General features: G+C 49.8%; 1 protein-coding gene across 2 annotated transcripts in view; it reads left to right on the top strand.

Annotated features, from left to right (window-relative positions):
- Positions 1 to 12,863, top strand: part of IQGAP3 (IQ motif containing GTPase activating protein 3) — a 45,050-nt gene that overhangs the window by 20,283 nt on the left and 11,904 nt on the right. The window contains exons 16-26 of one of the 2 annotated variants that reach the window (XM_050752355.1): positions 112 to 202; positions 1,697 to 1,864; positions 1,961 to 2,097; positions 2,202 to 2,372; positions 6,111 to 6,194; positions 6,356 to 6,427; positions 6,529 to 6,598; positions 9,638 to 9,846; positions 10,563 to 10,715; positions 11,016 to 11,179; positions 11,520 to 11,744. In XM_050752355.1, the coding sequence (XP_050608312.1) occupies positions 112 to 202; positions 1,697 to 1,864; positions 1,961 to 2,097; positions 2,202 to 2,372; positions 6,111 to 6,194; positions 6,356 to 6,427; positions 6,529 to 6,598; positions 9,638 to 9,846; positions 10,563 to 10,715; positions 11,016 to 11,179; positions 11,520 to 11,744 (1,544 nt within the window). Of the gene's footprint in view, positions 1 to 111; positions 203 to 1,696; positions 1,865 to 1,957; positions 2,098 to 2,201; positions 2,373 to 6,110; positions 6,195 to 6,355; positions 6,428 to 6,528; positions 6,599 to 9,637; positions 9,847 to 10,562; positions 10,716 to 11,015; positions 11,180 to 11,519; positions 11,745 to 12,863 lie in introns of both variants that reach the window. The other variant, XM_050752344.1, reaches the window with a different exon arrangement.

Below are 12,863 nucleotides of genomic sequence, written 5' to 3'. Positions count from 1 at the left end.
TGTGGCTCCCAATGCCTGCCTGCAGTTTGGTTCCCTTAGGCATCTTGGCCTGGGAACCTAGAGAGATTAGCTTGGGGTGTCATCTTTTTTTTTCCTCCCTCAATCTACCAGGTGACAGGGGATCCTGGAGCTGTGCTGTGGCTTGAGGAGATCCGCCAGGGAGTGGTCAGAGCCAACCAGGACACTAATACAGCTCAGAGAAGTAAATGGGCTGAGCAGGGGACCCTGGGAGGGGAGGGATGTGGGCTCAGCAGCAGCCCAGATGGTCAGGCGGCCTCCCTGGTCACCTCCGTCTTCCTTCAACCTCTGTGGTGAGGCAGGCCAGAGTCAGAGCAGGAGGGCTGCTGTTCGGACTGCAGGATGGATTTCCTGGCAGTCAGCAGGGCAGGAAATTCTCAGGAGGTGAGAATCCATGGTTCACCCGCTGCCTCCCTCTATGCCTTCCTGTGGACACTTTCCCTGTAATGTGGGCGTGTGAGATCACACAGTAGTCAGAAATCCCATTTCTGCTGGTAACTTGAGTTTGGGTTCCAATAGTCAATCAGCTCTGGCTAGAAAATGTTTAGACTTGGAGTGAGAGAAGAGGAATTGGCAGGAGTTTGAGGAAAATAGGCAGACTCAGTGCAAGTAGACAGGGGTGTGCTGATGTGTGGTGCTGGTGGTGTTAGTTCTCAGTGGCTGTGGTCTCTCTGTCCATCTGTCTGTCTACTAGTGACTGGAAGGCAGATGCTACATCAGCCATTCCCACCTCTTAGGCTCTCTTCTCCTAAGAAACTGTCCCAGAGTCCTCTGCCCATATCCTGCCTTTATGCTTCTCTTTTGAGACAGGGTCTCACTCTTGTCACCCAGGCTAGAGGGCAGTGTACTGTGATCTCCATTCACTGCAACCTCTGAAGCAATCCTCCTACCTCAGACTCCTGAGTAGCTGGAAGTACAGGCATGCACTACCATACCTGGCTAATATTTTTTCTTTTTTTTTTTTTTGAGACAGAGTCTCGCTCTGTCACCAAGACTGGAGTGCAGTGGTGCAATCTTGGCTTACTGCAACCTCCACCTCCCAGGTTCAGGCGATTCTTGGGCCTCAGCCTCCTGAGTAGTTGGGATTATAGGCACCCACCACCACAGCTGGCTAATTTTTGTATTATTAGTAGAGACGGGGTTTCACCATATTGGCCAGGCTGGTCTCGAACTCCTGACTTCAGGTGATCTGCCCGCCTTGGCCTCCCAAAGTGCTGGGATTACAGGCGTGAGCCACAGCGCCTGGCCAATTTTTGTATTTTTTTTATAGAGATGGGGGTTTGCCATGTTGGCCGGGCTAGTCTCAAACTCCTGGGCTCAAGTGATCTGCCTGCCTCAGCGTCCCAAAGTGTTGGGATTACAGGCATGAACCACTGCTCTGGGCCTTTATGCTTCTGTTCAAGCTGATTTTCCTTTTATCAAGCCCCAACTCAGCCTAGCCCCACGCTGCCTCCCTCGGAGTGCTTCCTTGACTGCTGCTGCCTTTCCCTCCAAGCACAGTTGCATGGTGCTGCTTTTCATGTATGTGTCTCTGTCCATCCTGGGATGTTCCTGTCTACTCCTTCAGAAGGGTGATTTTGTGTCCTCTTTCATGGAATCTGTCCCTAGTGGACAGGCTAAGGCCCATGGGAGGGACTTAGGCAAAGTATTGACTGCTGTCTCCTGATGCCCCTGTCAGTGGCTCTTGGTGTGGCCGCCATCAATCAAGCCATCAAGGAGGGCAAGGCAGCCCAGACTGAGCGGGTGTTGAGGAACCCCGCAGTGGCCCTTCGAGGGGTAGTTCCCAACTGTGCCAACGGCTACCAGCGAGCCCTGGAAGGTGCCATGGCAAAGAAACAGCGTCCAGGTAATGGCCCCAACCTGACCCTCCTCTTCTCTGCCTGCCCCAGCCACCCCTTGCCTACTCTGAACCTTTTCTGCTTGCTTGGTTTCTGCTTAGCAGACTCAGCTTTCTGGGTTCAACATGACATGAACGATGGCACTGCCTACTACTTCCATCTGCAGACCTTCCAGGGGACCTGGGAGCAACCCTCTGGCTGCCGCCTCCACACCTCTCACCTGACCCGGGAGGAGATCCAGGTTGGCAGAGCCCCTGCAAGGGTGGGGGATTTTGGATGGGAATGCCCTGAAGAAGAGGCTCCCACTCCCTGAAAGACCACAGCATCTCTCTCCTGCCTCCACAGTCAGCTGTCACCAAGGTCACTGCTGCCTATGACCGCCAACAGCTCTGGAAAGCCAACACGGGCTTTGTCGTCCAGCTCCAGGCCCGCCTCCGTGGCTTCCTAGTTCGACAGAAGTTTGCTGAGCATTCCCACTTTCTGAGGACCTGGCTCCCAGCAGTCATCCAGATCCAGGTGGCAGGCTCTGGCTTTCTCAGTCTTCAGGGCCTGCGCTTATCTGGGCTCCAGGGTATCCACCCTGCTTCCTTTTTACTGACATGGGAATGATCTTTCGGCCTCTAAATAGTAGTGGTTAAAAGCATAGGTTCTGGACCCAGACCATGTACGTTTGAATCCCAGCTCTGTCACCTCTTAGCTGTGTGACCCTGGCAAGTTACTTACCCTCTCTCCCTCAGTTTCCTCACTGGTCCCTCAGTCTTTTCATCTGAAAAATAGGGCTAATGAAAGCACCTACCTTATAGAGTTGTTATGAGGATTAAGTTGGGTAATATCTCAATTGTTTATAAATTGTGCCTGGGAGGTAGGTAAGAACATGGTAGAAGTTACCATGCTATTTATGTCATCATCATCACTATCCAGAGAGTAAGAGCTGCTTTTTAGCTTCCCCAAGGGAAGAGTGAAATAAGATTTAGCTGGGTGCAGTGGCTAACACCTATGATTCCAGCCAGTCAGAAAGCTGAGGTGGGAGGATTGCATGAGGCCAGGAGTTTGAGGCTGAAATGAGCTATAATGGCACCACTGCATTCCAGCTTGGGCAACAGAGAGAGCAGAGTGAGACCCTGTCTCTAAAAGTGTTTGTGTGTGTGTGTGTGTGTGTGTGTGTGTGTGTGTGTGTGTTTAGTAAGACATCAAGGCTTAGACACCAGGAGGGCTCGAAGAAGTGGTGGTTAAACAGAAAAAGGGTGAAATATCCTTTAGGAAAAGAAGAGTCTTCTACCTTTCCTCTCCAACCAGCCCTTCCCATTTTTATTCTTCCAACCCGTGGATGGTCCAGTGTGGCCTCTGAGACTGACCTGTAAGTAACTGAGACATGAGGCTGGTAGAGAAGATAGCCAGAGGCACTGTGCAAGCCAGGAATCATGGCAGTTGAGCAGATACCTTCCCAGGCAGATGTGATCTGGAGGGCCTCATGGGGGTGCTGGCAATGTAAAGATGCTTTCATAAACTTTTTGAATGCCAAGAGCATGCCACTTGGCACTAGGCAAGGGTGGGAGATGGGTGCGAGGCCTAAGGGTGAGTAATCACATCTCTCCCCTCACAGAAATTGGAGTACACTTGATGTTAGACATTGTGATAGGAGGGACACAAAGACAACACCAGAGGACTCCAAGGGAGACAGATGTGCAGACCGGGACTGGCAAATGGCCCTTGATTATGACTGATGGTGTTGGGGGGTAATTGAGAGCTTAGGCTTTGGGGTCAGAAGGTGGAGTTTGCCTCCTGGTCCTACCACTTCTGGGTCATATGACATTGGGCACCTTACTTATGCCCTCTCTAGCACTCAGTCTTCTCATTCATAATGATGGTGCTTACCTCATATGTTGATTGGGAAGATTCAATAGGAAAATTACATGTAGCACTTAGTGTGGTAAGTGCTCCATTGATGGGAGCCATTATGAGATTTTGTTTTCAGGGCATTGGTCCCAGAACTCAATACAGAACTTTAGTGAGCTGTATTTAGTGGTCTGAATCATAGGGATTTCTCCATCCTAAGCCCAGTCTGGAATTTCACACTAAGGCGATGAAAAACCACACCGACAGTGAGAAAGAAGATGGAGTCAGAGGGAACATTTGTCACTAGTACCAGAGCTGTGTGGGCTGTGGCCTGGGTTCTGGGAGACAGAGAAAGAGAGAGGTAGCCCAGAGCCTTGAGCCTCTTGCCAGGGGAAAGGAAAATCCAAAATGAGGCTGCCTAGGTGTGCTGAGACTTTATCTCCTAAAAGCTCTGACCCACCCTGGCCAGAACCCCAGCCAGGGTCCTGAATTCTGACCAATTCAGAGGCCTTAAGGAGCCTGGTGGAGGTTGTGTAGTGGGAAAGAGCAGAGAGCAGACCACTCTCTTTCACACCCACAGCAACTTCAGACCACCCACAGCAACTTTCCAGGCAGTACCTGGAGGAGGAAAAGAAAGAGTCCTGAGGGCAGGCATGGAAATGGGGCTTCCTGACATCTAGGCTCCAACATGGACAGCTGGCATCATGGACCAAGCTATCCTCTTTTACATCCTTTCCCAACAGAGGGGCCATGTAAGCCTCGAGGGAAAGCTGGCAGAACTGGCTTTAGGAAGGGCTGGGGGCAACTGAATGAAAGGGGTTGCTCCCTTGCTGGGCACGGTGGCTCACGCCTGTTAATCCCAGCACTTTGGGAGGCTGAGGCAGGTGGATCACAAGGTCAGGTGTTCAAGACCAGCCTGGCCAACATAGTGAAACCCCGTCTCTACTAAAAATTAAAAAAATAACTAGCTGATCATGGTGGCAGGCGCCTGTAATCCCAGCTATTTGGGAGGCTGAGGCAGGAGAATCCCTTGAACCTGGGAGGTGGAGGTTGCAGTGAACATGGGGACTAAAAGACAGGAAGGGCCAAGCATGGTGGTTCATGCCTGTAACCTCAGCACTTTGGGAGGCCGAGGTGGGAGGATCACTTGAGTCGAGGAGTTCAAGACTGACCTGAGCAATATAGTAAGACCCCATCTCTACAAAACATAAAAAATTAATCAGGCATGGTGACACATGCCTGTGATTCCAGCTACTTAGGAGGCTGAGGCGGGAGGATCACTTGAGCCTAGGAGGTGGAGGCTGTAGTGAGCCATGACGGCACCACTGCACTCCAGCCTTTGAGACCCTGTCTCAAAGGAAAAAAAAAAAAAAAAAAAGATGGGAAGGATTTCAGTGGGTAGAGATAGGGCTGGGAACAAGGGTGGGTATAAAAGGTTTGGGGACAGAAAACCATAAGGCATGTTTAGAAGAAAGTGAAAAGTCTGATGCATCTAGGATCCTTAAGAAGGTGGGGACCAGTGGAAAGTCAAATAGGCAGTGTGGGGTCAGATGGTTGAAAACTTCTAGAAATAGGCTGGGACAGTCTAAGAGGTACTTTAGGAAAATTAATCCCACACAAGCTTGGAGTGAAAGGGAAAAGGCTCCTAGGAAGGAGACTGGAATGGAAGAGGGCCTTGAGATTTTAGAGACCAAAGGAGGCATGATTTGTGCAGATGTCAGTTGGACCCTTTGCAGCAGATCAGCTAGGGGAGAGGCCATTGGCCTGACAGCTGAATTACTGGGGACCTTGGTGGGACGATTTGCTGAAAGCTAGGGTCAGGAGCTGGATTGTGTTGTAAAGAGAATGTGAGTTATGAGAGCATTAGTGACCTGCTGCCCAGGTGGCCCCTGGCAGAGATGGTGAGCACACGGCTTTGTGCCTGTACGCACTTCGCATCCACACAACCACATTCATTTCCAGACTGCTCTCTGCCCACTTTCTGTGCACATGAGGGAGGGTGGAGTGTGTGATAGGGTGTGGGTGGTCTGCATATGGGTGTATGAGTGTATTTTAGGCTGATATGGTACATACTTTGGTGAAGTTGGTGAGTAGGTGTATGCCTTATTATCTTTTAGGACTGTATCTTATAGTTGAGTTTCTGTGAAGAGGTATTGGTTAGAGGTGTGTGGGTGTGGGTATGTGGGTGTTTGTTCTGGGACCAGGGAGTATGGCAGAGGGCATTGTTGGCTATGTGCAGCCATTTGGTCTTCCCCATGAAGTTGGAAGTTCTTTGAGAACAGGGCCACTTTCCCCTTCCCCCTCTATTTAACTGCCCACTTCCGTTCCCTGGAGAGCCCAGGACAAGGATTTTCTTAAAAGCCTCCCTGACCAAAGGAGACCTACTTGAGTTACTGCCCTTTCTCTCCTGATTTGCAGGCTCATTGGCGGGGTTATAGGCAGCGGAAGATTTACCTGGAGCGGTTGCAGTATTTTAAGGCAAACCTGGATGCCATAATCAAGGTAGCTACAGTGGTTTTGGCAGGCTTCTTTCTCTCGGAAGACCCTCTGAGAACAATCTTGCAGTATTGTCACCTCCTTGTGATCTCTGGATTTGGCTGAATTGGCCTGGGACTGAGGGTGGGCCTCAAGCTGGAGCTGAGGCAGTGTGTTTCTTCTCCCAGATCCAGGCCTGGGCCCGGATGTGGGCAACTCGGAGGCAATACCTGAGGCGTCTGCACTACTTCCAGAAGAACGTGAGTGTCACCTTGCTCCCCCTGCCCACATACCCAACCTTTACCCATGAGACTAGAGCAAGGACAGCCAGCAACCCTTTTCCCATCTGTGTTCGTGGCAGGTTAAGTCCATTGTAAAGATCCAGGCATTTTTCCGAGCCAGGAAAGCCCAGGATGACTACAGGATATTAGGTGAGCTGCCTGATCCACCCTCCCCAGCTGATGGGAGGGAGAGCACCCCACAGAGCCAGGCAGGTCTAGACATCCTTCTGGGACTGCACAGCAGGTAAGGGGAAGGTAGTCATAAGTCGTCTGTGCAGGAACGTGGAGCAGAGGTTGTAACAAAAGCCCACCTGCTCATCCCAATCACAGATAGCCTTGTCACAGTGAAAGTTCTAACCAGGCTCTTTTTGTACCAGGCTTAGATTATCTACCTATTGCTACCACCAAAGCAAAAAGAAAAGGATCTTGCTTCTTTCCTTCGGGTTCCAACTTCTCCCCTCCAGACCTCTGTGGCCCAGCACAAACAAGGCCTGGTGAGGCACACAGAGTCCATTCTGTGGTGTGGGGAATGTGAGAAGCACCCAAGGGTGCTTCATCTTCCTGCTCCATATTCCCCATTAGTTGAGTGCTCATTTAAAGCTTTAAAGAGGTCCTTCCTGGCCCTTGTTCTACAAGTTCAGAAGCCCAGCAAATGGCATCCCCTTCCTTTTTGTGAAATTGACAAGTAGTCCATTTCCACATTCACCTCTAGCCCCTGAGTTCCTGAAGCAGTAGACCCCTTTCCTTCCTGGCCTTAAGGCTGCACTCTTGGGCTTCTGGTGAAATGTCCTGTTCAGGAATCCTCTCCTTCACCTCCTCAGTCCTTCTTCGCCCCTGAACTGCCCACAGGGACTTTGCCTGTCCCTTCTCTGGTCATGCACACTCAGGCCGTCTGCTTCCTGTCAACAAGCTTCTTTCTCTCCTTCCCTCTCCCCAACCTAGCCTATTCTATTTTGTCTCTGTGGCTACACTAATACCATTGTCCTGGCCATTTTTTGTCTTCTTTTTCTTCTCTTCAGTTTATGGTTTTTCTGGAAGAATTTGTTTTTCCCTAGTGCTGTCTCCTGACTTCACTGGCCCCCAAACTTTATTCAGAGCTCTACCATTTACTAGCTGCGTGGCCCTCAGCAAGTTACTTAACTTCTTTTTTTTTTTTAATTGATTATTTATTTATTTGGGACAGAGTCTCACTCTGTCACCCTGGCTGGAGTGCAGTGACACAATCACGGCTCACTGCAGCCTCAACCTTCCAGGCTCAAACTATCCTCCCACCTCAGCCTCCTGAGTAGCTGGGACTGGAGGCATACACTACCACAACTGGCTAACTTTTGATTTTTTGTAGAGATGGGGGTCTCCCCATTTTGCCCAGACTGGTCTCAAATTCCTGGGCTCAAGTGATCCACTCGCCTTGGCTGCCCAAAGTTCTGGGATTACAGTCGTGAGCCACCACACCTGGCCAATTAACTTCCTTCTTGCCCACTTTTCTCCTTTATAAACTGGACATAATTCTAATATTTGTCTTGTAGGGTTGTTTTGAGGAGTTAATATGCTGTATTTCATCGAATCCAAGATGCCATGAATTGTCTTGGATTCTACCTTTCTTCACTCCTCAAAGATTTGTCCCCAGGCCAGGCATGGTGGTGGCTCACACCTGTAATCCCAGCACTTTGGGAGGCTGAGGCAGGAGGATCACCTGAGGTCAGGAGTTTAAGACCAGTGTGGCCAACATGGTGAAACCCTGTCCCTACTAAAAATACAAAAATTAGCCAGATGTGGTGACAGACGCCTGTAATCCCAGCTACTTGGGAGGCGAAGGCAGGAGAATCTCTTGAGCCCGGGAAGCAGAGGTTGCAAGGAACTGAGATCATGCCACTGAATTCCAACCTGGGCAACAGAGAAAGACTCTGTCAAAAAAAAAAAAAAATTTGTTCCCCTATTGTAGCCAGATTAATCCATTAAACCTGTACATGTGATCATGTCACTCACCTCCTTAAGAGTTGTCATGATGCCCTGTTGCCTTGAGGGTAAGGTCCAATCTCCTAACCACAGCTTTGGGACTCTGTGATCCAGCCTTTCCCTGCACCTCTAACCTTACTGACCTGCCCCTCACCACCTACACCTTCTGCACTGTGTTCCAGATACAGTGGACTTTCGGCACTCCCCACATTCACCCTCTCCACCTCCTTTTCACCGACATCAGAGATGTCTCACCTCCTCCTTGCAGTGTTTCTTCACTCCCCAGTGGGGTTGGGCAACCCACTTTTGTTTTCCCAAAGATCCCCATGTTTGCTCTTCTCAAAGCGCTAACCACATTGCAGTGAATTGTGGTTTATTTGTCTAGTTTCCCTATTAGACTGCCTTTAGGGACAGGGACTAGTTTTATTCATCTTCCAAATCTGACTCCTTCATTTATTATTAACTGTGTAACATGGGGCAAGTTGCTTACCTTCTCTGAGTCTCAGAGTTAATCATTGGTAAGAGAGGATAGTTATAGTGTACTGACCTCACAGGTGGTCTTAAGTGTGTAAAGCACTTAGAACAGCTTCTGTCTCATAGTAAACATTCTATGTATTAGTTGTTTTGTTGTTATTTCCAATAAATTAGCTCAGAGGCTTCTTTCTTTTTTGCTCAAATACTAATTCCAAAGGTGATTCAAGGAGAATCTCCAACTAGCTCTGACCTCTCCTATATTATAAAGCCCACTGTCCATCCCATCTACCTGTCCTTCCTGGTGTGTACAGACACTCCTGACAGAGGAGCACTGTGAGGGCAAGCAGGGCTGAGTGGTGGCTGGCAGGTAGGAGGAGGAGCAGGTTGGCCCAGCAGAAGTAAGTGGTAAATTGCGGTAGACAAGGGAGGTCTGGGAGGATAATCAGAGGGAGCTGTGGCTCTGGCTTTGGTGTCAGAGGTCCCTGGGATAGGCCCAGGCTGGGGTGAATCAGAAGTAGGGGAAGAGCAGCTATTATGTCATCTCCAGTTATAAGACAGGGGGCTCAGGGACAGGCCTGGCTAAGAGGCTACCCACTGCCCTCCAAGTGCAAGCAGAACCAGTTAGAAGACGACTGGGGTTGGGGACCTGCTGATTCCAAGCAGAACGGGGACTGGGGTGGGCTAACTCTGGGGCAGGGACTGGCAAGGAGGCCTCTGATGAGACATGCCTAATCCTGATGCCTCCTCCCTTCCTCCCAGTGCATGCACCCCACCCTCCTCTCAGTGTGGTCCGCAGATTTGCCCATCTCTTGAATCAAAGCCAGCAGGACTTCTTGGCTGAGGCAGAGCTGCTGAAGCTCCAGGAAGAGGTAGTTAGGAAGATCCGATCCAATCAGCAGCTGGAGCAGGACCTCAACATCATGGACATCAAGATTGGCCTGCTGGTGAAGAACCGGATCACTCTGCAGGTGTGGTGCCCACCAGTCCTCCCCTTCCCCAGATCTGTCTACCTCTGGAGATGTGATGCTGACCATTCTCTGTTTGCTAATCAATTTTTTCAAAATGGTGTGGATTTTATCACCTGACTCAGTTCCTTGTTCCAGTGGCCCTCTGCTATTCTAATAAATCATTTCGGGGGACCCATGACAGAGTAGAAAGAGCATGAGACCTAAAATCAGAATGCCCGGCTCTGCTGATTCCTAGGGATGGGGCTGTGGGTGCTCATTTCACTTCTAAGTCTGTTTTCTCATTAGCAAACTGGGAATAATGAGAATGTCCGCCTCTCCAGGCCAAATATAGAGATAGATAAGAAAGCTCTTTAAATCATAAATTACCATACAAATATGCAGTGACAGGGTAATAGTGACATAGTGATAGCTCCACCTCAAATGTGTGTAGCAGTCTAATAAGAAGTGATAGCAAAAGCCAAATAGACACAATTCCTCAGCCTGGCAACCCAATTCTCTTTGGAGACTCACTCCCATGACAGGAGAGGAACCAGATGGGGTCTCAGGGCACTAGGAGGGGCCCTTCCTCACCCTAGAACTGCTTATCTCCCCCAGCTTATGCCTGTTCCTTGAACAGCAGAAAGCCCTGGCTCTTCAAGGCACTGATTCTGGACCATACGTTCTGTGCCCTGGGATGGCCTAGGCTGGTTGTATCACCCATTCCTCCACCCCTGCAGGAAGTGGTCTCCCACTGCAAGAAGCTGACCAAGAGGAATAAGGAACAGCTGTCGGATATGATGGTTCTGGACAAGCAGAAGGGATTAAAGTCACTGAGCAAAGAGAAACGGCAGAAACTAGAAGCATACCAACACCTCTTCTACCTGCTCCAGGTTAGCAGAGGACTTTCCAAGGAGAAGTCTCTCCCATCTCCTGAGGGTCTGAGACTTCAAGGCCTTCTTGTCTGTGCCTTTGACACCATGCAAGGTGTCCTTTCCCATAATCTTAATTCCTTATCCCCAGGAAAAGAGACTACCTCTTCCCCTGTTTGTCTGGAATGTCACTAGCACCTGGAGAAAGTGTGGTAGTGCTTTCTCCATTCCAGATTTCCATCGAGGGAAAACCTTTCTTTATCCTATCACTGGTCCTTGAAGTACATGGTCAGCCATTCCTGTCTCCCCTCTTGCTTGCAGACTCAGCCCATCTACCTGGCCAAGCTGATCTTTCAGATGCCACAGAACAAAACCACCAAGTTCATGGAGGCAGTGATTTTCAGCCTGTACAACTATGCCTCCAGCCGCCGAGAGGCCTATCTCCTGCTCCAGCTGTTCAAGACAGCACTCCAGGAGGAAGTCAAGTAGGCTCTCCAGACACAAAGGAATGGGGAGAGAATGGGTTAAGAGATGCCCCTGTTGGCTTCTTCACAAGGTGACAGCTTGTTGAGGCTTAAGGGTAGAAATGGAATCAGAAGACCTCTCTTGTCTGCCTCCTGTGGAGAAACTGTAAAACATCTGGGACAGCACAGTGGGAGGATATGGGCTGACATGCTAACACAAAGGATGAGAGAGATATCAAGACATTCCTTAAGAGCAGGGACACCAGGGCAGGCTTTGAGAGCCAAAATCTCAAAAAGGAAAAGTAACGGTTTGTCCTACACAGAGGCAGAAGACTAGCTTCAATGACCTCTTAAACCACAGGTCAAAGGTGGAGCAGCCCCAGGACGTGGTGACAGGCAACCCAACAGTGGTGAGGCTGGTGGTGAGATTCTACCGCAATGGGCGGGGACAGAGTGCCCTGCAGGAGATTCTGGGCAAGGTTATCCAGGATGTGCTAGAGGACAAAGTGCTCAGCGTCCACACAGACCCTGTCCACCTCTATAAGAACTGGATCAACCAGACTGAGGCCCAGACAGGGCAGCGCAGGTGAGCACATGGGCAGAGGGAGAGCTCTTTTTGATCAGCTGTGTCTCGACCCTACTGGGGAAGCTTGGGGGTACTTTGAAGGTGGCATATAAATGGGCGTGCTGATTTATGCAAATATGATACCAGCTTTTTAGGCATGAATAAGGTAGTCTTTTAGACCCCCTCTGATAATTAACATGAAACTAATGTAAATGACTCCAGACCTGGTGGGCTTAACTAAAATGAGTACAGATGAATATGCAAATGTGCTTAATTGCTATGTCAGTGCTTGCAAATGATGTGTCAAATTTGCTGGCAGTAGGGCTGGGCCCAGTGGCTCACGCCTGTAATCCCAGCACTTTGGGGGCTCAAGGTGGGCGGATCACCTAAGGTCAGGAGTTTGAGACTAGCCTGGCCAACATGGTGAAACCCCATCTCTACTAAAAATACAAAAATTAACCTTGTGTTGTGGCGTACTCCTGTAGTCCCAGCTACTCGGGAGGCTGAGGCAAGAGAATCACTTGAACCTGGGAGGCAGAGGTTGCGGTGAGCTAAGATCGTGCCACTGCACTCCAGCTCTGGGCAATAGAGTGAGACTCTGTCCCCCCTACCAAAAAAAAATTGCTGGGAGTTAGGACATGGACTCCTATTTATAGGGGTATAGATGAATATTTCTATTTATAGATGAATAGGCAAACGAGATAGTGGGAGAAATAGGTTGCCCTTATCGCCTGGGGTCATTGCTCAGGTCTCTAGGTGCTAGGGAAACATAGCCATGGAGGCGAGCAGGCAATCCTGGTGGCTGTTCTGGATGGCACAGGAGGCTTTAAGTGAGGAAACTATAAGGCTCTGGCCCAGCCTCTCCATTATTCCAAACTCCCAAAGACTATTTGCAGCGCAGCCGCCTGCTTGTCATCTGTTCCCCTTAGAAGTGTCCATAGATTCCAGGTTCTCTGTTTCTTCCTACATTCTTCCAGCTTCCCTGTAGATACTCCAACTCTTCTTCACCTCCCGATTGCATTTCTCCAGTCCTTACTCTCATTCTGGCCCTTTCTCCTTTAGCATGCTGAGCTGTCCTTAGCACATCTGTATAAGATCTTGTTGTTAGACAAGAGGTTAAGGAATAGGGCCTTGGGGAAG

The sequence above is a fragment of the Macaca thibetana genome, chromosome 1 (assembly GCF_024542745.1).
Source record: "Macaca thibetana thibetana isolate TM-01 chromosome 1, ASM2454274v1, whole genome shotgun sequence".
Taxonomy (NCBI): domain Eukaryota; kingdom Metazoa; phylum Chordata; class Mammalia; order Primates; family Cercopithecidae; genus Macaca; species Macaca thibetana.
Note: the sequence above shows the minus strand (reverse complement) of the source record. Positions and strands in the feature narration are given on the sequence as shown.